The following is a 24,550-nucleotide window of genomic DNA, read 5'->3' as shown; positions in this document are numbered from 1 at the left end:
TTACAAACGTTGATGAAGCATTGCTTTAATGGTTCGTTACAAAAAGAAGTGCTGGATTTTCAATAGACAGTCTGGCCTTGAAGGCTCGAGCAGAAAAAATTGCTCAACAGTTTGGACGCAACGATTTTGTATGTAATGGTTGGCTGGATCGATTTAAAAACCGAATGCATGCATACAAATACAAATAATATGTAGGTTTTTTTTCTCTCTAATATTTCTTTTGTTTTTTGACTCTTATCTTTTTATCAAGTTATTAAGAATTGAAAATATAATAGGAGGTGGATTCAACTCATCACTGATATAGTGGTTATAACGAGAAAATTTTGTCGTTTCCTTGATGCTCGTTATAACCAAGTTCGACTGTATTAAAATATAATAAAAGTGTTAAAATACAATAAAGAGGACATTTGTAAAAGAATAAAAGAAGTTTACCTCAATATGATACATAGAATACTTCTGTATGATACTCTCCAGAAATTAAAATGAATATAACATTATAGTAAAAATTAAATGAAAAAATTGAAAATATTACATTACAGTAAAAATTAAATGAAAAAATTGAAAATATTACATTACAGTAAAAAATAAATTGAAAACAATTAAAAAATCAATTGAACACAATTAAAAATTAATTAAAAGAATTTAAAGAAAATATTGCAAAACGATTTTCCTTCCTAATATTTTCCTTCCTTTCTAATATTTTCATTAAATTCTGTAAATTTTTACTTAATTTTTAATTGCATTCAATTGATTTTTAATTGTGTTCAATTGATTTTTTAATTTAATTTTTACTGTAATGTTATATTAGTTTTAATTTCTGGAGCATATCATACGGAAGTGTTCTATGTACAGTCGGTCCTCGTATAACACGTGTTTGCATTACACGAATTCGATCATACACGATTTATAAATAGGGGAACGTTATCTTATATAACACGAACCGAATTCGCTTATACACGATTCGCCTTTGTGTTTACAAGAAATGGCAGTCGAACGCGGAATCACCCCCAACCGAACGCAACACGATAGGAATGAAGAAGATTCTGAAAATGTATTTATGTGTTTTATATCAGTGAAAGGGAAACACATTTCACCATAATAACGTAAAAACCAACACAATTCCAGCTATCGATATAATCGCAAATGCAATTAGATGGAGTTTACTACCAGTTTATAACAGATTCCACTAGCAGAAACGAAACTGGAAATTGTTTTTATTGTTTTATGGTAGTAACCTCCAGAAATGTGCTTTAGTAAAATGTGAGGTGTTAATAGTGTATCTCGGCCTTTACGGTGTTGTTTATTCAGTTGCTACACGCGCACAGCTTTGTTTCTGTGTATCAAGCGTGCCACCTCGTTTGTAATTGTGCTTTATTCCCTAAAAATTAGTAAAATACTTAAAAGGTGTGAAAAGGAAGCATCCTGGCTAAGACACTGCAGATTCAGAGAGAAAAAAAAAGAAGCAATATCGATAAACAGAGGCGGACTGGGTCAAAAATTCTTACCCGGGAATATTTATAGTGGCCTCATACTACGGTTTATGGCCAAAATCACACCGGCCTCCGGCCCACCGTGGTTTCCCCGTAAGGCTTATGGCCAGTCCGCTTCTGTCGATAGAGAAAAAATATGAAATTGTGAAACGCTTTGAGCGAAATGAAAGACCATGTGATATTGCACGTGCTACAGACCTAAATGAGGCAACGCGGAGAATTACAAAGAATGCAGAGAAAATAAAAACTTTCATAGCGGGAACAACTCAAAGTGTAATTAAAATCCATTAGATTAAGACAAAGAATTGGAAGAGATGGAACGCCTGTCATCTCTTTGGATAGAAAATCAAACAAAAAGCAAGTTTGCTTACGATAGAAGCAAAAGCATTAGCAATATTTTATTACGACTTACGTATTATAATTTATACTTACGTATTATAAAATATGTAAGTATTTTATTACGACTATTTTATTTAATATAATAAATTTTTTACGAATAAAATACGTATTTTATCCGTAAAAAATACTTTTTTAGTATTAAAAAATACTTAAAATACTTTATTATAATATAATATTATTTTTATTACGTATTTTAATCGTTATAAAATACGTAAGTATTTTATAACGATTAAAATTACCCGATTATTTATTGTGTTTGGTAATGTTTTGGTTCCAAATGTGTGTTCAATCTTGGGTGGTCGGCACCTAACCCTACTTTTCCCATAGGGCCTGTTGTTTATATTGCACGATTTTGCATTGCACGAGGGTTTCTAGGAACGCAACTATCGTGCTATACGAGGACAGACTGTATCATATTGAGGTAAACTTCTCTTATTCTTTTACAAATATTGAAATCAACATAAAACGTATTGAGCATCACAGCTCTGTTTTATACTATCAAATAAAGAGAATAAAATAGTAGCTTTCAGGGCGAGGTTAGTTAGTTAGTGTACTGAGTGTGTGTGTGTGTATATATATATATATACACTGGGAAATATAACTTTGAGTGCACTGCTGTTGTTGAACATTATTGAGTTGAGCAACAACCTTCATGCCCGTTGCAACATTGAAACTGTCGACTACTCACGTGATTACCACCAGCACTCGTGGCTTGAGGCGCTCCACATAGTTAACTTTAGCCATAGTATGAATTACAAGAGGGGAGTTCATATACATCCCATTATGGAGTCTGCCATTGTACAGTGCGTTGAGCACTTGTGTCCATTACCCATGTATGGTACTGCATCACCAGCACCGTATTTGTGGTTTTATGATCATGCTCAGTCATCTTCAGTTATATTACCCAGTGTATATATACTCAGTACACTAACTAGCTGATGAAGGGACACCTCGCCCAAAAAGCTACTATTTTATCCTCTATGGTGTATTTTAATGCTTTTATTTTATATTTGTTTTAGTGCTTTATTTATATATATATATATTTTATTTTAATAAAGTCTAATTTAACCAGTTTCTCAGATGTTACAAGAAATTATAGTGAGTGGCAGGATAATGATGACCAAGAGATGCCAACACTACCTGAAGTCTGCCATCAAGAGACTGACCATAGCCCGTAAAGAAGGAGGGAGGGGATTGACTGACCTCATTGAACAAGAGAAGGCAATTCAGAACCTGCAGGATTACGTCCAGGAAAATACAGCACCAATCTATCAAACGACAAAAGATCAACAAACAGTACTCAACCTTGACAAGGGGACCACATCCACACATACAGAAGAAACAAAGACAGAATGATGGACAAAGAAGACACTCAATGGCAGACACTATAATGACCTCCATCAAGATTACATAGATTAGATGGCTTCCAAAGCTTGGCTCAGAAAGGGAAGTCCTTCCCTGAGACTGAAGGATTCATGCTTGCCATCCAAGACCAGGTAATCGACACCAGGAACTACAGGAAGTACATTGCCAAGGACTCCGGAGTAACAGATGACATGTTGACGATGCCACCTGGTCCCAGAAACAATCCAGCACATCACTGCAGGATACAGTGTGATCACCCACACAGTACACTCGCAGACATGACCAGGTAGCCAGGATAATACATCAGAAGCTGGCGCAAAAATACCAGCTGATCAAAGAAAGGTTGCCATATTACAAGTATGAGCCTGAGGCTCATACTTGTAATAAGGCATATAGTTTGTGACTAGCGACCTCTGCTCACAGACTACGCTGGGACCGTAACATCATAATTTACAAGATGATCCCGCACAATGAGCCAGACACAACCCTCATTGGCAAGAAGGAAATGGCTCTCTATCTGATTGACATAGCAGTGCCCAACACCAGAACCTCCAGAAAACATACCAGGAAAAGATCAAGAAGTACTCTGACCTAAGACAGGAAATCAAAGATATGTGACATATGGAACATGTAATGACCATCCCAATCATTGTGTAAACCACTTGCATGGTGCTAAAGAGCCTCAGTAAGAACCTAGCAACAGTAGGCCTCTCAGCAAACACTTACATGAAACTCCAGAAAGCCACAATCCTGAACACCTGTAAGATAGTAAGAGAGTTCCTTGGCCAACAGTAAACAATAATAATAATAATAATAATAATAATAATAGTACCTGGTACCAGTACCCCTCACAGGGTGGAAATGACCATAAAAGTAGAAAGAGGGTTTTTTTTTTTTTTTTTAAGTAATAATAATAAGTTGCCTCTATATCGAACTATTTAATAGAATTTCTTGTAATGTCTATGTGACTGAGAAACTGGACTTGGACTAGACTGTGAGAAACTCTCATGGTCTAGTGCAAGTGTAGAAATTACAAAGGAAAATACTGACCTAATGTTCCTTAATGTTTTACCTAGGCATCAATATTACCAATATTTAGGCATCTAAATATCGCTTAATGTTAGATCTTGGGGGAATGGTTGTTGTTGTTTTGGTTTTTAGGAGCATTAGCAACTAAGGCCATATTGCTCCGGGGATATGCGGTGGTCATTCCCTGACCTTTCTGCATCCTCCATATTTGGTGGGCACGGGCTCGAACCCCGGTCTAATCAAGAAGCATGTGCTATACACTGCTGCTCTTGCCCACAGAGGCGCCGTGGCTAATGGAGTAATTGCCCAAGATAGAATTGTTGAAATGCTGCATTTACTTTCTAGAAATACTTATCAATTTATTTTTTTACATTCTCAGGGACATTCACTTTTCTAAATCGCATACATTTTTTGCTGAAGTGCTCTGTTGAAAGTTGCAAGAGAGAGAGAGAGAGAGAGAAATTCATTTTCTATATGAGAGATTTTATTTTAGTCTACTTACTCAGTGGCAAAAAATCATGCATTACAGTAAGACCATCTGGTTTCCTTCATAAGAAAGGTCTATCCCTCAAGAGGATTTCATCCTTACTCTTGGGGATTGAATGCCTTCTGGTCAGTTCTGCAGGAAGTCCTCTAATTTTCTGCTACACCAATGTGTAGCAGAAAATTAGAGGACTTCCTTTCTATGCACCTTACATGTTATGCAATGCCCATTTGATTCAAGATTTAATTTGTTAAATAATTTGGATTTGCAGGGCACTACATTAATTAATATAATAAAAAGTGTAATTATTTTTTTATTATATATTTATAATATATTAATGTTATTGACAGTCTTAAGTGGTTATCTGATGGTGAAAATGACAACAAAAATATGGGGGGAAAAAATGGGTATTAAAAATCGGTTAAAATTAAATTGCATAGAGGAAAGTGCACCTTACTCAATGCTCATCTTATGGGGTTCCTATACAAAATCACTGTTGAACCAAGAGTCCAAAGAGGGAACTTTCAAGTCATTGTCATGGTTCATAATAGTAAGAAATGGACCATGGGAACTAGAAACACATATATAAAATTATCCTTCCTTCCTTACTATTATTAACCAACTGATAATGGCTGGAAAATTCCCTGTTTGGACTCTTGGTTATCTACGTATAATCAGCACTGCTTGCTTTGCCATAGTTAAACTTGAACTTACAAAGAAATATCATGATAAATCCAGCCTTTTTGAACAAATCCATTTTCATTTTCAAAAACATATACGTATTTAAAAATTAAATGTCTAAATCAGCATGTGAAACTTCATAAGTTATAATCAACTTATAAGTTATAAAAGTGCACTAACACAGCACATTACACAATTTCCAATAGACATGAATGGAAATGGAATACTCTCACCACCAAATATAAAAAACTACCACCCCCACATCAGTAGTGAATCTGTTGTCCAAAAATTTTACAAATAATGAGCATTAGAATATGGATTAAATTTTGACCTAAGAAGCAATCAACATCCTATAATGAATTGCATAGCTGAACTAAAAGTAAAATTAAATAATCATCCCAATAAAAACAAAATAATTCACACAACAAACACAATTATAAATAAGAGTATGATTACAGCACCTAACATTTCCTTACAACAACTAAATAGTCTGAAGAAACTATTTAGTTGTTGAAATAATACAGAAAGCTCATAAAGGTAATATATATAGTAATTCTAGATAAGTCAGAATATAACAAGACCAAGACGTGTACATAATCGATAATATAAGTAATTACACCATAAATCAAATTAAAAGCAAAATAGACAAGTTCTTCACAACTTTACACAGCAAAAAAGAAATTAAATTAATTTATGCACTTTACAATCTATATGCAACAGGAACAATATTATACCACATATATTAAACTACATCAACCAAATAATCACTTTGACTTATTGTTTACTACAGATGTTCTGCATTCATTATTCATTTCTCTTACATCGTTAAAATTATATCACCTCTAACAAAATTCTCAAAGTTTATTTTTTATTTTTTTTATTATTTTTTTAGGAGCATTAGTTAGTTAGTTAGTTAGTTATTTGGTTTTTAGGAGCATTAGCAACTGAGGCCATATTGCTCCGGGATATGCGGTGGTCATTCTCTGACCTTTCCGCATCCTCCGTATTTGGTGGTGACGGGCTCGAACTCCGGTCTAATCAAGAAGCGTGTGCTATGCACTGCTGCTCCTTCCCACCTGGCTATGGAGGTGCCCTCTCAAAGTTTAAGAGTACAGAATACAGCCCATGTCCACTCTTTAATTAGTGATATCGAAATATTGGACACACATTTTAGCATCATTATCTAGAACTATACTAGATATAATAGAGAGAGACATTACACATCTAAATTAAACATTATCTACATTACACATTATCTAAATTAAAAGGGTGGCTTACACACAATATCGATTCAAAACAATGCACTGCACTCTCCACAGACAATATCACACTTACATCTTCCTCATTTAAGCCAAGCATTTTAATTTTAACATGGATATTTACAGATATATGGACTTCCCAATGGGTCTAGGTATCTCAGCCCTACTTTCAGAAAGAAATCTAATTAGCTTCCATAGAAGGCCACATCCTTAATCCATTTCCCCCTACAGTTAAATTATTTATTCGTTATGTTGATGATATCCTTATGGTTTCTAACAAGCAAGCCACAGATATTCTCTTTCTAAAATTTAACAATGTTCATCAGAGGTTAAAATATACACTCGGACTTAAAAAAAGCAATAGCATAAATTTCTTGAACTTAAGGATTTTAAAGGATAATAAACGATTAAAAACTTATATTTACAGTTAAGACATACACCAGGAAATTTTTATATTTTTATTCATAACACCCACATAGTGTTAAAAAATCTTCTTTACACAAATCTACAATGCAATAAAATACTGTCATTATGAGAATTATTTACAAACAGAATTGGAATACTTAACTAATGCCTTCTTAAAAAGGAAATATTCACAGTCTTATTAAAAATACCATATACCCGAAGTAAGAAATAGATTAGAAAGTCACCCTGCAATAAAACAGTTGTTTATAAACCCAAAATTAATCCTCCTATCTCATAGTCAATTAGCTAGACAACTCATAAACAAATTTTTCGGCACTGAATATTTTCACTTTATAATAAAATGAGTGCATACTTTAACAACTATAAATATGTTTTCAACGGTAATATTTCAGACATCAATAACATAGTATATTTAATTCACTGTCAACAAGAATGAAATGCATTACAGCAGCACTGCAGTTAAATCTGATGCTTCAAATAGCAGAGCTTATTATCACAAAGCCAGCTTACATATATAGTACCATGCAACTGAACTCAGCCAATGCATCCAAGTCCACCTGTCAAACAACTGAAAATTTATTTGGCAATAACACTAGTAAAATTACCTTCCAGTTACATGTTAACCACCTTTGAAGCACTTGCAATATTGTTGTTGTTGTTATTTGGTTTTTAGGAGCATTAGCAACTAAGGCCATATTGCTCCGGGGATATGTGGTGGTCATTCACTGACCTTTCCGCATCCTCCGTATTTGGTGGTCACGGGGTCGAACCACAGCCTAATCAAGCGTGTGATACGTACTGCTGCTTCTGCCCACCTGGCTACGGAGGCGCCCACTTGCAATAGAATGGTTCAATCAAAACATACAGTTTTCAGTTCTTAATGCTAAACTCCACACAACTTTTTCACTAGCATGGAATCTAAATAACATAAAATTTCCAACACACGATTGGATTGCACCACTGGAACTAGAAATGCATATATAAAAGTTCTCCTTCCTTCCTTCCTTCCTTACCATTATGAACTAACTAACAATGACTCGAAAGTTCCCTGTTCAGACTCCTGTTTCAACAGTGATTTTATATAGGAACTCCCATATGAAAAGCATTGAGTAAGGTGCACTTTCCTCTATGCAATTTAATTTTAACCAGTTTTTAATACCCATATCTCTTTTTAATTAATCTCATTCATTAACACATAAGCAGCTGGAAGGTAAGTTCCAGAACTTCAGGTTTACTGATCGTTTTATTATATATTTATAATAAAAATAATTGCATAATTGCATTTATTTTTTATTGTACTACTAAAAGCTTGAAATATTCCAAGGCTGTTGAAACAGGGGTTCAAAATTCCAATATTTAATATTCAGATGAAAATAATCTATTGGGTTTATTGCCGGGGGAGGGCTGAAAGTAAAGTTTCTATTCCAGGATAGTCCCATGGCAAGACACGTGTTGACAGCATAGCTTCACCATTACAGCAGCCACACAATTGCACTCAGTTATGATCGGCTGTACATTTGTGTAGTATATACTTGTAAAAACACATGCAGCCTCAGAACTACACTACACCCCAAAGTAAGCTTATGTTGAATTTCATAAAACAAAGGAGTAATATTATATATAAGGAACTAAATTAGAGCAAAAAAGAATATTTTCATCCATTAGTATGGGGTATTAAAAAATTTTTTTGTGTTTTTTATAAAAATTCAATTGTTGAGATTTATCTAAATACAGTAATTTTCAAAATCACATAGTATTTTTTTTCTTTTATTTCACTAGACTTCAAAACATAGAATAGCATTAAAAATTGCTTACCTCAGCATGAACTTCAATAATGTTCATTATAGTTTCCTTAATATAGATGCTTACACCTACCAAACAGTAATCACTATTTCAATCATCAAAGGTAATTTTCAAAGAAAAAGTTACATAAAATTCTAAATTGATAAAATCAGTTTGAAAGAGATCTATACTTATCTGTATGGAAATTAAAGAAGCCATCGGAATGCCTGACCTCCTACATATGAGTTAGCAATAACCACTAAAATAACCATTCTGGGATAGACAGATATTTCCAATGATACAGGAGTAGATCAATAAGTAATCCAGACTTACTCACACACATTCACATGCTTACAGAAAAGGGTAGAATTTATGATGTACACTTGTTGTACTACCAATTATCCATTAATGTACCTAATATAATTTTTCTAGTATTTTTAGATCTCAAGATAGGGATGGACAAAGTTGTTGTTATTTGGTTTTTTTGGAGCATTAGCAACTAAGGCCATATTGCTCTGGGGAGGGGGATATGCGGTGGTCATTCCCTGACCTTTCCGCATCCTCCGTATTTGGTGGTCACAGGCTTGAACCCCGGTCTAATCAAGAAGCGTGTGCTACGCACTGCCATAGGTGTCGGATGAACAAAGTGACAGCCATTTCCGCCAACGGTGTGTGATGGAGTTCCTGTTCAAATTGGGTGATCAGTCAGCCACATCTATCCATCATAAACTCCTGGCAGTCTATGGGGAGCAGACAATTAATTGAAGTAAGCCCAGAGGTGACTCCAACAGTTTCAGGAAGGTGATACTGAAAAACCAAGGACCAGAAGACCAAAAACTGTCACAAACAGCGATAACGAAGAGCTCATTGACCAATGTTCAGTGTCGGATATCTGCAGACTTACTTAACAAGTACAGGTCAATGTTGAAAAAAAGTTGCAAGTTAGGGTTGAATTTGAAAGTGTCTACAAATCTGCCCAGACACAATAGGAGGGAGTATATGATGAGAGCTTTGTCAATCAGTTTGGCCCTGGAAAGACTGCAAGGCTCGTGGGGTAGAATTTTTCTCAGAGTGGTCTGTGCTTGTTAACAGGAGAGACTGCTTCTACAGGGGTGGGATACACTTGCCATATTTTCCGGCTTATAAGACGCAGTTTTTTTCGCGAAGAAATACTCGGAAAATCACCCTGCGTCTTATATGGTCAATGTCAGATTAAGCCTAAAGACTACCGGAAATGCATTTTCGATGACGCAGTGCCGGTAAACTGAGTTCTGAAAACTTCCCTTTGAAATTCCCACCAATTTTACTTAAGATTTATCTGTTGAAATATATTTTTAACAATTATCAGTGGTTACAATCTATGGCAACAATACATACCAGTAATCTTTTTTTCGTGGAAAATTTGTTGAAATCTGCGTGATATGCATCTCACAATCAGACGTAAGTAAAAACTTGTTTCATTTTCCCATGTGTTTGCTTCCTCTATAATATGATCTCGTGCTTTTATGGTATGGCGGGCTAATTAGACTGGATCGGGATTTTTCAATTCCCGATCACAAAGAGAAAGTGATGCCCGTATTTGTCTTAGGGTGAGTAAGAATTTCTGTTATGTTACTTCTGTCAGCTTTTTTCAGAAACAAACATTTCATTATTGGTTAAACATTTACCCAAGCATATACCATTATTTTGAGAAAAATATATTACCATATTTAATTTTTGCGTCCTGTATCACGCCATGTCACCATATTTTTTTACATCAGTCGGTAAAAGATCGCTTCTTAGTTTCACCGTAAACAGTATCGAAGGATAATAGAAGGGTTATTATTTTTTCCAAAATATGTGGCCAAAACTGGGTGCACCTTGTATGCCCGTGTGTCTTATAAGCCGGAAAATACAGTAAATAAAAAAGGGTGCAAGAATATTTGCTGATGCGATCAAGGCAATGTTAGGTGGGTCAAAACCCTGCTAGCTTAGGAGGATTCACAGAACCCCAGGGGCTCACATCTTGTGAGTATGGGCTTGGCACACCCAGAGTCCTGAGCTGGATATCATCATTCTTCTCTTCTTTTCTTGGTGATTGCCTTCTACTTCTGTCTGTCTCTGTCTCTCTCTCTCAAGGTAATTCAGAATTTTTATTTTTTTTGGATGGTGCAGTATAAGCCTCGGCATCCTTGCACCATATGGCTAATAAAAAAAAAAAAAAATAATAATAAAAGATTTACAGTAGCTGTAAGCAGAGGTAAAAGTGATTCTTTCATTGCCTCTATTGGAATGAGCAACAGCATGGAAAGTGAGTGTTGGGGATTTCAAGAACTGCTGGGAGTCATCATGAAACAAGTAAATACATGGGCTGTGTTAGGGTAACTAAAAGTAAGAACAGGTGCATGGCTTACAAGCTAGGAGTATAGTAAATAAATCTGAGAGAGCGCTGGTCAGGATATCAAAGGCGGATATTGTTGGGTATCAGAGACGTGGTGTCACACAGATATAAAGAATGCAGAATTCGAATTTGGGGAGTACAATGCATACAGAAAGGATAGGCAGGATACGAAGGGATTATGCTTTAGTTAAGAAACACAAAATCTAATGCCGTGCATCCAGTTGACATTAGTGGACAGTACAAGGTTGAGTCAGTTTGGTGTGAAATAAGCAATGGAAAAGCAAAAATTATGGTAGGAGTGTGTTATAGGCCTAATGACTGATGAGTACAATGAAGAACTGTACAGAGAAACAGAGTGGGCCAGTAAATCAGAATGTCTTATAATGGGGGATTTTAACTTCCCAGATATTGACTGGAACTTGTGGATTGGTCACTTACACACTAGCAAGACTTTTCTGGATTTACTGAATAATTATTTTCTACAGCACCATGTTCGAGAGGCAACCAGAGGGAGTCTTGATCTGATTATCAGCAGTGATTATTCATGCATTAAGAATTTGCAGATAAAGCAACCACTAGGTGGCAGTGATCACAGTGTACTGATGTGAGATTTACCTAAAGTTGTAAGTACTATCAGGGGCAAAGGAAAGGATTTTTGCTTTCGTAAAGGTGACTACAGTGGTCTCAAACCGTTTTTAAATTCTGTACAGTGGGACCAACTGATGATGATACCAACAGAAAATTCTAAATGGGAAGCATTCAAGGAATTATTCTTGAAATCTACTAGGCTTTTCATACCAACTAAAAAATAGTATTCAAGGTTTAGGCCCAAATGGATGTCAGATGAACTAATGAGACTTGTGGAAGAGAAGAAAAATGCATGGGATGCATATACATTATCAGGTGACACAGAAGCCTATGGTAGATATAAGGTAGTCTGTAATCAAGTCACAAAGGAGGTTAGGCAAGCGAAGGCAGATTACGAGAAATCTTTGGAAAAGGATGCAAAGAAAAACAGTGAAGACTACTTTATGTATATAAACTCTAGAAGGAAGGAAGGGGATGCATCATATGTCGCTGCTAATGCTAACTCATTTGAAATGACAGGTGCATAACCACCAGATCTGTGATGGGCACTGCGAAAATGTCAAAGGGAAGTGTTTTGACCATCATCAACATACTGAAGCACAGAAAAATCTTTTCTCGGTGGTTGCCTAAGCTGCTCACACAAGAGATGATGGCTGCGAGGAATGACATCTTTTGAGATCTAAAGAGGTTGGTGCTGGTGGTCCTGAGCGCTTTAAAGGAGTTGTCACATATGATGGAATATGGCTCTTCCATTATAATACACAAACTAACGAACAATCCATGAAATGGGCACACCCAACATTACCTGTAAACAAAAAATCATTTTTACTGATTTCTTAGAAAGTGGAACCGCCATTAACAAAAAAAAGATACTGCTTGTTCCTGGAAAAGCTTAATTCAGCTCTGAAAACCAAAAGAATCAGCAGGATATCAAGTTTCATCAAGATAATGCATAGCTGCACATAGCGCAGATGACACTGTAAAGATCGCCGATTGGGAAAGAGAGTATAATGCTGCCCTATAGTCCTGACCTTGCCCCATCAGATTTTCTTTTGTGTGGTAGACTAAAGGCATACCTAAATGGTAAGGTGTTTGAGACTGATATGGAACTCATTTCTGACATTAAACATCAATGTAAATATCTCAGCCTCCTGATTTTTACCAAAGTGCATTCACTGCCTGGAAAGAATGTTGGAGAAAATGCATTGAGTGATATTTTCACAAAGTTGAAAGATTATATTTTATATATGTGAAGTATGGTTACAATATCTCAGATAAAGATGTTACAGTTTATAGCGCATTACTTATTGATGGGTCACCGTTGTAAATAGCATTATACTTCTCTTAGAACAAGTGTTATAGGTAACGCAGCACCAAGTAACTCATTGAAATGGTCTTTCAATATACGAAATCAATGACATTATGAAAAGACTTTTCATTTATAATTTTCATACAAATTTGCTACAAGCCTATTCTGTAAAAAAATAATGAGAGCCCTGTGAATTTAATTATATGTGCAGGGTTATTTTTTCACCTGTTAATAATAATGCTGATTTATGGAAATGGCAGGGAGGTTTATTTCTACTATGGTTCTCTGAAATCATAGTAGAAATAAATACAATTAAGTACTATACAATTTCAGCAGACAGATGCAAACTAGATTTATTGTCTAGCACATGCTGAAAAGTTGAATGTACTATTTGACTAACCATATTTTGAGGGATGTGGTGATAGTATCCGTTCCACTGATAATTATTTGTATTCATTCATACTATATAGAAGATGGATTTATAATATTACAGAGAGAATATCTGCTGCATGCACTGATGTGTGAAAACAAAGGAATTTAGAGCAAGGATTAACAGAGAACAGTTAAGAAAAGGACTTGAACCTTGAAATGCAGTAAAGTTCTATGAAAGGGATGTACTAATGGAACAAAATCACAGGGATGTAAAGGGATGTTGTAATGGAACAGAATCACAGCTCTAGAAAACACTATGAAAGGTACCTAGCTAAGACAACAAATAGCAAGAAGTTGCAATAATAATAATAAAAAAAATAATAATAATAAAAAAGCATTTATCTATCATTACAACTGCAGCAAAACTTATCAATTTCCTACTTATAAATAAATGAACAGAAATAACAAAGGTTTTACATAAAGTCTTGTGGTTCTTTTTGAATGGATTCATCACTAGTTCCCAAGTCAAAAGCATGGTGGTAATCATGAGAGTAGCTGAAAATATCCAAGGGATGTATTCCCAATTTGGGCTTCAGAGCAGAATACTTAAGTGCATATTATTTTGATTCAAAGGGATTTAGTTTCATGGGAGTTCCTGTTGTCAGGGAAACAGGTAAAATTTTATGTAATAAGGACAGATGAACCTATGGTGTATCTATCAAAAGCAATAACCAATGATGTTACCAACAGGCTGTCAGTTTTTCAAGGTAGTAAAGTGAGCCTTATTGCCACTTGCAGTTTGTTGTCTTAGCTAGTTACCTTTCATTTGATGCTGTGATTCTGTTCCATTATGACATTACTTTACACATCTGTGATTTTGTTCCATTAGTACATCCCTTTCATCCTTTTGTGTGGGAACTGGATAAATATAGGACTATACTGAAAGCTCTGTGGATTAATTGAATCAGCAGATTATCATCCAGTCTTATTAAAAGTCTTATTTTAATAAGACTGGAGGGATTCTGTAAGGCTTTTCCGGGGAAATTTTTATCAGTGTGTCCATTGCTAGTTGGTGGAAGGAATCTGTCTTTGTCAGAATCACTGAGGAGAACTTTAAGGGTTTTAGTGAAACTGCTAGTGTTGGGAGAGGATAAGTAATATACATACACATTTATCTAAAGATACAGATCAAAGAAATGATTTCCCACATTGAGAGTTCCTGTATATGCTGCAAAAGCTGATATTGGAAAAAGGTACTGAGGGCAGTAATATTTAAAACAAACTGTAAGCTAATGCTAGAGAAACAAGATTAAATAACTTCAATGGGTGTTAGGGCAGTAAACAATACAAAAAGACATAGTCTTAATTGTGTCTACAGTAATGTCAGCAGTGTTGTCAATAAACTAAGTGAATTCAAATTCATGGTTAGAACAACTAATACTAATAATAATAGCATTAGTTGTCCAAAAATAGGGATGATGAGTTCCTCTATGGATAATGTTTCATTATTATCTGTTTATTTCAAAAAAGGAAACCACCCCGGGACAGCAAAGTGTTAGGAGGAAGAGTAGGCAAGAAAAAAGGATGAAGGTAGGAGGCATGCTTTTTTTTTTAATCAGAAACATGCCTCTATGTGACAAAAACTTTCCCAGACTCAGAACTTATGCATACCATCATAGAATCTGTATGGTGTGATGTAGCTGGCAACTGAAGTGAAATGAGAGTGGAATGCAGTACTACAGACTACAAGGTTGCAAAACATGTGATGAGAGCCTCAACATGCAGATAGAATAGATGAGCAAGTGAGAATGACTTATTATAGGTGATTCCAAATTTGCCTCTTATTTAGATATCTGCAGTGGGAACCCAGGTAATCAGGGGTGGAGCTGTGCCAAAGAGTTGAGTGGCAGTTTGTGTTCATGCAAACAAGGACTTTGGCTGGAGAGAGAAGTGCAAGATGGTGCCTGGCATACAGGGAAATGAGACGGTGCAAGCTCAGGGCTGTGGCAATTTGCACACAAACTCCATTAGGGATCCAAAGTAATTAAATACAGCCTTGACTGATGTGGGATTGCCAGTGCTTGCCTAGCACAGGCATATGCCAGTTGGCAACTACATGGGACGCTGTTTGCCCATGTCTTTATCTTTGCCCCCCCAACCCCTCCTCTCCTTTGTTTCTAGTTTCACTCAGCCTTGGCCAACATTTTGGCAGCTGCCTTTGCTAGAACTGCCCCTGTTATTTCCCTCTTTACTCCTTCGTTTGACTATCCCCACCTGCTCCTGTTTTAACAAAAATTTTCTTTTTTGTCCCACCATGGAAAGCTCAGGCGACTCTGTGGCGGAACAGCCAGAGCTTCTTCCCTGATCACTGCTTGGTTCACCTTCACATGGTGGTGATGGGCAACTTGGGGTACCAGCAGGGTCCTGTGGTTAAATGGTCAGAAGACCAACACAACCCTACATCCACTGACACAAACCTGCACTCTACATACATTCTGGCCTTTACAGAGTTCTGTACTCATCATAGTGCAAGAAAGCCATGCTTTTGCTGCGCCCTAGCTGTAAGCCTCAACTACCTATGAATACAATTTATTCTAATGATTAATAACCTACCGTCTAAAGTAGAACTTACTACAATATGATCTATAATTCTACAGTTTGAATTTATGCATGCTGGTTCTAGCATAATTTAATACTACAAAAATTTTGCCTTCATTCATTTTGTATCACCTCTCAAAGCCTTATAAATTGCAGTTAGATCCTTCTAAGATACCTATCAATATTACAAGTCTCTCCTCATATGGATGACCTTTTGCCAATTTCACAGAGGCATGATGCTTGTATACATATTATAGCATTAAAACACAGTTGCCATTTATCTGACCATCTCTGAATATGATTAATCCATGAATGTCCTAAATATGCATATCCACACAGCCCAAACAAGGCAAGGGTAAATACTACATTTATTATGTTTCATATAAAAACAGAAAGTATGAAGATAAAAAAAAAGCATAATACATTGGGTGTGCAGCTTTTAACTTCTATACAAACTACTGCTTTATAAAACCTGGCAACCCCCCCCCCTGAAAAACTAATGTTATTTTCCAAAATATTAAGTCACAAAAAGGGGGGGGGGATTATAATTTTCTGCTTATAATTTTCTTTAGGGCTAGTCCTCTAGAAAGCACTACAATGGGAGTTTACTGTTGATATGCCTCTACCATGAAATACTGTCCAAAAATAAAAATTAAAAGAATTTTTCTGTTCTGTTTGATCATTTATTGGCTATCGGCTATCACACAGAGGCATGGTATGCTTGCCTAACTTGGCTTAAGAATTCTTGTTTGTTGCCACATCTACCGATGTTGATAAGATGTTCTGAGGGTAGCAACGTTTCAAATGAGGGGGAAATTTTTGGGGATACAAACCTAAATAATTTCAAGCATGTGTCAGGGTAGTAGAAAACTATAGAAAATTACTTAGTCTTAACTGTGTCTACAGTAATATCAGAAGTGGCATCAATAAAATGGCTGAATTTGAACTTCTGGTTAGGACAAATAATGCTGACATAATAAGGCTAACAGAAAAGTGGTGCCAACTGGAAATTGGGAATGACGAGTTCCACTAATGGTATGTATTTATTTAGGAAAGATAAGTAAGATAGGAGGGGTGGTGATGTCATGCTTCTTATCAAAAGCAGCCTGAGTGCAAAAAGAGCTTTTGCTAAGTCTGAAGTTACGTGTACCAGCATAGAATCTGTGTGGTGTGATTTAGTTCGAAGCAAAAGTATAATGAGAGTGAGATTAATCTACAGACCAGAAGATTGTGAAGAATATGATGAGAGTATTTACATGCAAATGGGATGGGCAAGCAAGCTTGAATGTCTTATTATAGGTTACCTGAATCTGCCCCAGACTGATTGGAATAAGTGGGAGGGGAAACTGACCTTGTGGAAATATTTTTCTAAATAAACTACATGATTATTATTTGTATCAACATGTCAGAGATAATACTAGAGGTAAAAATATTCTAGATCTCATTATTACTCACGAATCAGATATCACAAGGCCTAAAATACAGGAACCATTGGCAGGTAGTGATCACACAGGCATCAGCTGGAAGATGAAGAAAGACGTTGCAGTAGTTAAAGGTAAAGGCACAGAATTTAATTTCAGAAGAGAGGACTCTGACAGTTTAAGGTGCTATATGCCATCTATTAATGAACGAATGCTGTGAATGCATACATACCATTAAGAAAATATTGCAGGAGGAGGATGCTGAAATGGATGAAATCAGAGCTGTCTGGTCAAACAGAGCAGAAAAAGAAAGATACCATGGGACAATTATGGGGTGATGAAAAGTACAGACACCTACAATGGGTAAAAGTTGATCAGTAATAGTTCCACAAATAAGGCTGTTATTGTTGTTGTTATTTGGTTTTTAGGAGCATTAGCAACTAAGGCCATATTGCTCCGGGAATATCCGGTGGCCATTCCCTGACCTTTCCGCATCCTCCGTATTTGGTGGTGACGGGCTCGAACCCCAATCTAATCAAGAAGCGTGTGCTACGCACTACTGCTCCTTCCCACCTGGCTACGGAGGCGCCTCCACAAATAAGGCTAGGGAGGCCAAGGCTGCATTTGAGTAAGCATTGGCTAAGAGAGCAAAGAATGGGGACAAGGAATTATTCATAAATGTGAATACAATGAAGAAGAAAGCTAATCAGATTGGACTCGTGTGCACTGGATGCAGGAAAGTCTTGGATAACCCAGCTGATGTTGCAATTGAATTGAATAGGTACTCTGCATCAGTCTTTACTGATGAAAAACTCTTCATGCCGAGAAGAGGCTGAGCCACATGAAATTAGTGATTTTGTAATTACAGATGACTATTTATTAGAAACCTTTTGAGCATAAAGGCAAGTAAGGCTCCTAGAGTTGATGGCATATAACCGGTAGTTTTCAGGGAGACTGCCCACAAGTGTTTAGAACCACCAAGGTTAAATATGAGGGCATCTGTGGACTCAGTGAGAGATTCCTTAGGATTGGAGAAGTGCCAACATATCGCCAATACATAAAGGCAAGTCTAAGAGTGAAGTTGGTAACTACAAACCGATTAGACTGATTTCAGCAACAGAAAATTAGAGGCAATGATTAAAAGTGCCATCCAGGAAACATTTAGATAGTCATGGCATTCTAAAGGACACACAACATGGTTTTGTTAAAGGAAAATTGTGTTTAACTAACTTAGTAGGCCATTTTGACACAGTTATTCATGAGCTTGATTTAGGGAACAATTTTGACTTTACACAGAATTTTATTTGGTCTCTTGTAAGAGGTTATTGTTTAAGCTTGAACAGGGTTGGGATTACTGGTAAAATTCTAAGATGTATTGCTGGGTGGCTGCAGGGAAGAAGGTAGAGGGGTTATGATTAATGAATATTCTTCAGATTGGTGTAACATCAGGAGTGGGGCTAACTCAAGGATCAGTTCTTGGACCACTGTTCTTTCTGATTTTCATAAATAACATCAATGAAGGGATAGAAGGTATGATGTCAAAACTTGCAGATGACATAAGATTGGCAGAGTCATTAATGATCAGTGTCGAGAAGCACTCCTCCACAATGACTTGAACAGACTTCAAAGATGGTCAGAGAAGTGGCAGCTATGTTTTAATGAAGCAAAATGCAAGGTTTTACACTTGGGAAACAGCAACTCCAAAATAAATTATACACTTAATGGGGTTGAATTAAAAGCAGTAAAGGTAAAGGTTAGAAAGAGATCTGGGAGTTATAATATGGGCAAATATGAAGTTTTTTGAACAGCGTAAACAGGCAGCCAGGAAGGTCTGTGGTGTCCTGATGCATAAGAGTGAGCTCTGGCATTGACTTGGGCAGCTGAGAGCTTGATGAGCCCCCCCATTGTAATTCTTTCGAGGGCATCTACCCTACTTTTAAAACTCCCATATATGCCCATCAGAATGCCGAGTCTGCACCTAATTTTTTCACACTCTGCACTTAGCATGCAGAAAGACCTCCTACTTGGCTAGATCATGTCCTGTTCCAGAAATGTCTGCAAACGCGTCACAAGTTGCACATTTTTTAGACTGTGATGCACTGGAGAATCACCCCCTTTGGTTCTCCCCCGAGCCATGGCTTTGCTGCTCTACTCTGGTACATGATTTCCATTTAAATATAATTTAATTGATTAATTGACACTAATACACTATGCTAACAGATTTCTAAATGCAGTGATACGTATTATGCTATCTAGTTTTACGTCAGACAGTTTAGATAGTTTGTTTTATTTTTAATCCATTTATTATTTTTTTTAACCGATTATTTTTATTATTTTTTTGGCCAGCACAGCAAAAGCCTAGGGCTACCTTGCATCATATGACTATACTAAAGGAGAGCATATTTCTTGGAATAAGTGAAGATGAGTGCTCCCAAATAATCAAATAATGTGGAAGACATTTGAAGAAAAGTAATACACCCCATTAACTTTAGAAAAGAAATTAATCCATCTTAAGTCATACCCTTTTGGTATTGGCCATAACAACTTCATGGAGGCCATGAAATGCACAGAAGTCTTCATATATTTATCTTCATCACAAGCTAATTACAATGCAATCTTCCTTTACATTGATAATATATCCATGCTTTTAAACCCAGATCTCTCAAAATCATACCATTTTTCCAGATAAGTTAGGCATCTTTGAAAAAAAATCATTTGTTTTTATAATAAATTGCAATCTATCCACATATTTTAAGTAATTTAATATATCTTGTGTTTGCTGCCCACAAAATCCACCTTTTCCTATCTTCAGTCTTTTCGTAGATTTTCACCATCACTGCATGCAAATCTGTACAGGTAACATGTTCACTTTCCAAAATTTTAACACCACACTCAAAAATTTTCAAAATATTTTGCAAAAAATATGAATAGCAAAATGCAGGTGTATTACTTTCTTCAAATGTCTACCATATTATTTGGAAGCACTCATCTTCACCTTCCTCCAAGAAATACTCTCATAAAGTTTTCCAGTTTGACAGCACCCTTTGAATATCTGGTAGCAGAGACAACAACCACCTAGTTAGCACCTTTCATTTTAAAATTCACATATATTCAATATTAATGAAATTGCAGAATGATTTTAACTTTTCTGTGTACTTAGCAAAAGTAGAAAACTCACTGTATATTTTCATCACTAACAACTCCACATCAAAAGGAAGTGCTTTTAATGCACATTTAACATAATTGTGAAATATATGACATTTACAATTTTCCCTTAAAATATGTCCATTCTCTACAAGAAGTTTTTGATAAACAGAACTGTGCATACCAAAATTTACAGATGCATTATCAGCAGATAATGAAGATATAAAGACTGGATGTTAAGATGATTTTTCTCTAAACCTCAATCAGCTGATCTTTAATAGAAGCACTTTTTTCATTGGGATCTTGATAAAAGTCCAATGACCTTGTTTTACACCTTTAAAATTAAAGAATCACCATGGAAAACATTTTTAAATGAGATACATCTTGTAAAAGCCGCAATTGGGCCGCAGAAGCCAGAATAATCTCACAAATTCTTATACATTTTGTTCTGTTGCATCCAATTGCCTTGTAATGTTGGAATCGATAAATAGGACAGGAAACAATATATTGATACAATTCCCTCTGCTGTAACTATGATAGTGTTTCACTCCATGGTAATCAGATGTAACTTCACCTGCAGTAACTAAGTTTTCTCCATTGGTGTTCTTTCTTTGAATAAAACTGGATCAACTGAGAATCATTTTAAAATTTTATATCTGACTTTTGTGTAATACTTTCCAAGGGAATTTTTAGTGCACTTTTTTCTTCATGCTTAACAGAGATTTCTTTTCTGCATAACTTGCATTCACCATTAAACTCATCTCGTTTCACCAGCTACCCTTTAATCTTTGGTTCATTCAACCATCCATCGTTCAATTTAGAAAAATATTAAATTTGTTTTCTCGAGGCGATATTGAGTCCTAAGGGTAATAAATAAAGAAAAATATTTTCACAATTTGTTTAGGGCAGCAGCCTCGGATTACGAAGAAGTTAACGTATATCCGTTATATATACTTTAGTTAACTTCTTTGTAACCCGAAGCTATTGCCCTAAACAAATTATGTAATTTTCAATTACTGTACACCATCAGGCATCTCTCATATTGTGGAGTTATACTTTGCAACTGAGTTGTCATCATTGCAACACTGGGTACCTGCCCACCACCGATGAAGAGCCAATAAGCTCTGAAATGGTGCTGTCTAGGTGGTGGCATCCACTGAGAATAAGTAACAGTAGTCTTCTCTATTAGAGAAGCATTACTTATTTGAGGTAGTGCAATACCATGGCAACTCGTTGTAAAGGCATTCACAATATGAGATATACTTAAATGATGCCAATTTTGTAACTACTAAGTAGTTGGCTACGTATAAACATGATACTATAGCACAAACCTATACATTAGAAAAATATAGTTAAGTTTCAAGATTAAGTATAAACTTCATATATTAATGACTTCTTAGACATGGTTCCCTCTATTTTTTTTTCTCAGTGTACAGAATGAGTATCACTTTGAGTGCTTACCTTATGCTGCAAAATATTAAGACATTTTTTCAATCATTTGTTTTAAGGTTTTTTAACTTGATCAAGTTAAACAATAAAGAAATATCTAAATGATATTAGTTAAAAACCCAACATCTTTATTAAGAGGCACATAAGTAACTTACTAAAAAATTAAGCATTTGCATGTTAATTTTACATTTATTTGAATGAATTGTAATGATATGTTATTCAGTTGGTAGATTCTGGGAGATTTGGGCCTCCTGGACAATGTCTTGCGCAATCTGGGAGAGATCTATCTATATACTCTGAATTCTGAGAGAGGTGGCAACCATAATTAAGCCTCTATTACTGCTGAGGAGGATTGATATAAGGTTGATGGCTTGTCAGCTAATTTGTTTACCAATTACATCTTAGATAATAAAAGATTTTATAATGTTAGTAGTGAAAAATGATGCAAAGAAACAAGCTTATATAACATATAGGAATATATAAGCTTGCTTGTATAGCTTCTGTAGGGAAGCAGAGGCCAGAATTTTATCACACTCTAACAGGGCACTATATGATTTTTTATAACTGAGAGTAAAGTAGAGAAGATATTGTTGAAGTTAAACATCAGAAAGGCACCCAGAGTGGATGGGATCTATCCAGTTATATTAAAGGAGGCAGCAAAGGAAGTAAGCAAACCCTTAGCAATAATTATGAGAGCATCCCTGGATTCACAGGAGGACATCGCCGACTAGACATGTGAAAATGTATCCCCAATTCACGAAGGGGAATCAAAGGATGACACGAGTAATTACAAACGTGTTACTTTGACTTTGGTTTCAGGAGAAATAATGGAGTCACTGGTTAAAGAAGCACTGCAGGATCATCTAGACAAGACTGCAGTTATAGTTCAGACAGAGCATTTATATTTGTTAAGGGGAAGCTCGTCTGACCAATTTAATTGGATACTATGATGTGTCCACAAAGAAACTGGATGCAAAAAATAATTTTGGTATCATATACTTAGATTTCAGGAAAACTTTTGATGCTGTTCCACATGGAAGACTGCTGTACAAACTGGAGCAGTATGGCATTAAGGGCAAATTGCTGCTATGGATAAAGGGATGGTTGAGTGGGTGGTAATCAATGGAGACACTGCTCTTCGTAGACTAATGTTATTAGTGGAGTCCCCCAGGGTTCGGTGTTGGGCCTATTTTTGTTTTCTATATTTATCGATGGTATTGAAGAAGGTATACATCAGGCTTAATGTTCAAGTTTGCAGATGATACAAAGGTTGGCAGGGTTGTTAATGACAGTACGCTACTGCAATAGGATCTAGAAAAGTTGGGCAGATGGGCTGAGAAGTGACAACTGAAGTTTAACACTGACAAATGCAAAGTACTACATATGACTAGCAGTAACCCCCCACAGAGTAACATACCAACTGTGTGGTACTACACTCAGGGTAGTGGAGAGTGAAAAACAACTGGGGCAATTGTGCAGTCAGATATGAAGTTTTCTGAGCAGTGCAGACAAGTTGCCAGAGCAGCTCATGTGGTTTTGTCAATGGTATACAAGAATTTTGCCAGCAGGGATAAGGAAGTGATTGTCCCATTGTATAAGGCAATTGTCAGGCCACACCTTGAGAACTGCATACAGGTCTAGAAGTGTCATTTTAGGAAGGATGTAGAGCTGATGAAATGAGTACTGAGAAGGGCAACAAGATTGGTAAGGGGAACAAAGGGTTGCTCTTACCAAGAATGGCTGAGTTCAGCAAATTGCAGCATCTGGAGACTAGGCACCTGAGAGGTGATCTGACTGAGGTATATAAGGCCTTGAATGGTTTGAACAAGCTCAATGCTGATGGGATTGCTCCTCTTGCTCAGATTAAGAACCTGAGGGGGGCATATATTCAAATTGAGGAAAGACAGTTATAGAATAGATGTGCAGAAATTTGCCTTTAGCCAGCAGGTGGTTGATTGCTGGAATAAACTTCCATCTGTTGTTGTGGAAGTTGATAGCTTAAATAAATTCAAGGAAGAACTGGTCAAACTTTTGGACCCGATGGATGGGTAAAATGGGAAGGTTTTTTTTTTTTTTTTTTTTTTTGGGCTGATGCTGTATAAGTTTGCTTCCTTGCATCATATGCCCCTACTAATGTTAATGCTAATACATCAGCAAAAAAAAAAAAATAATAAAATAAATAATAAACTCATCTGACCATCTCTAATAACCTGTTAATTTTTCCTTAAATTTATTAAACCACCCACCTCCAACAACATCAGGTGGAAATTTGTCCCAAAAGTCAAACATCCTCTGGCTGAAAATAAATTTTTGCATGTATATTCTGCAACTATCCTTCTTCAATTGAATTTTTGTCCCATTATATGTGTGATAC

General features: G+C 36.0%; 1 protein-coding gene across 1 annotated transcript in view; it reads right to left on the bottom strand.

The window, feature by feature from the left end:
* Sec5 (exocyst complex component secretory 5) overlaps positions 1–24,550 on the bottom strand; it is a 444,876-nt gene that overhangs the window by 55,583 nt on the left and 364,743 nt on the right. The window contains exon 23 of the mRNA XM_090380740.1: positions 8,949–9,004. Coding sequence (XP_090236866.1) covers positions 8,949–9,004 — 56 coding nt within the window. The remainder of the gene's footprint in view (positions 1–8,948; positions 9,005–24,550) is intronic.

The sequence above is a fragment of the Mastigoproctus giganteus genome, chromosome 9 (assembly GCF_048544385.1).
Source record: "Mastigoproctus giganteus isolate SK-2022 chromosome 9, ASM4854438v1, whole genome shotgun sequence".
Taxonomy (NCBI): Eukaryota; Metazoa; Arthropoda; class Arachnida; order Uropygi; family Thelyphonidae; genus Mastigoproctus; species Mastigoproctus giganteus.
This window is presented reverse-complemented; position numbering and strand designations above follow the sequence as displayed.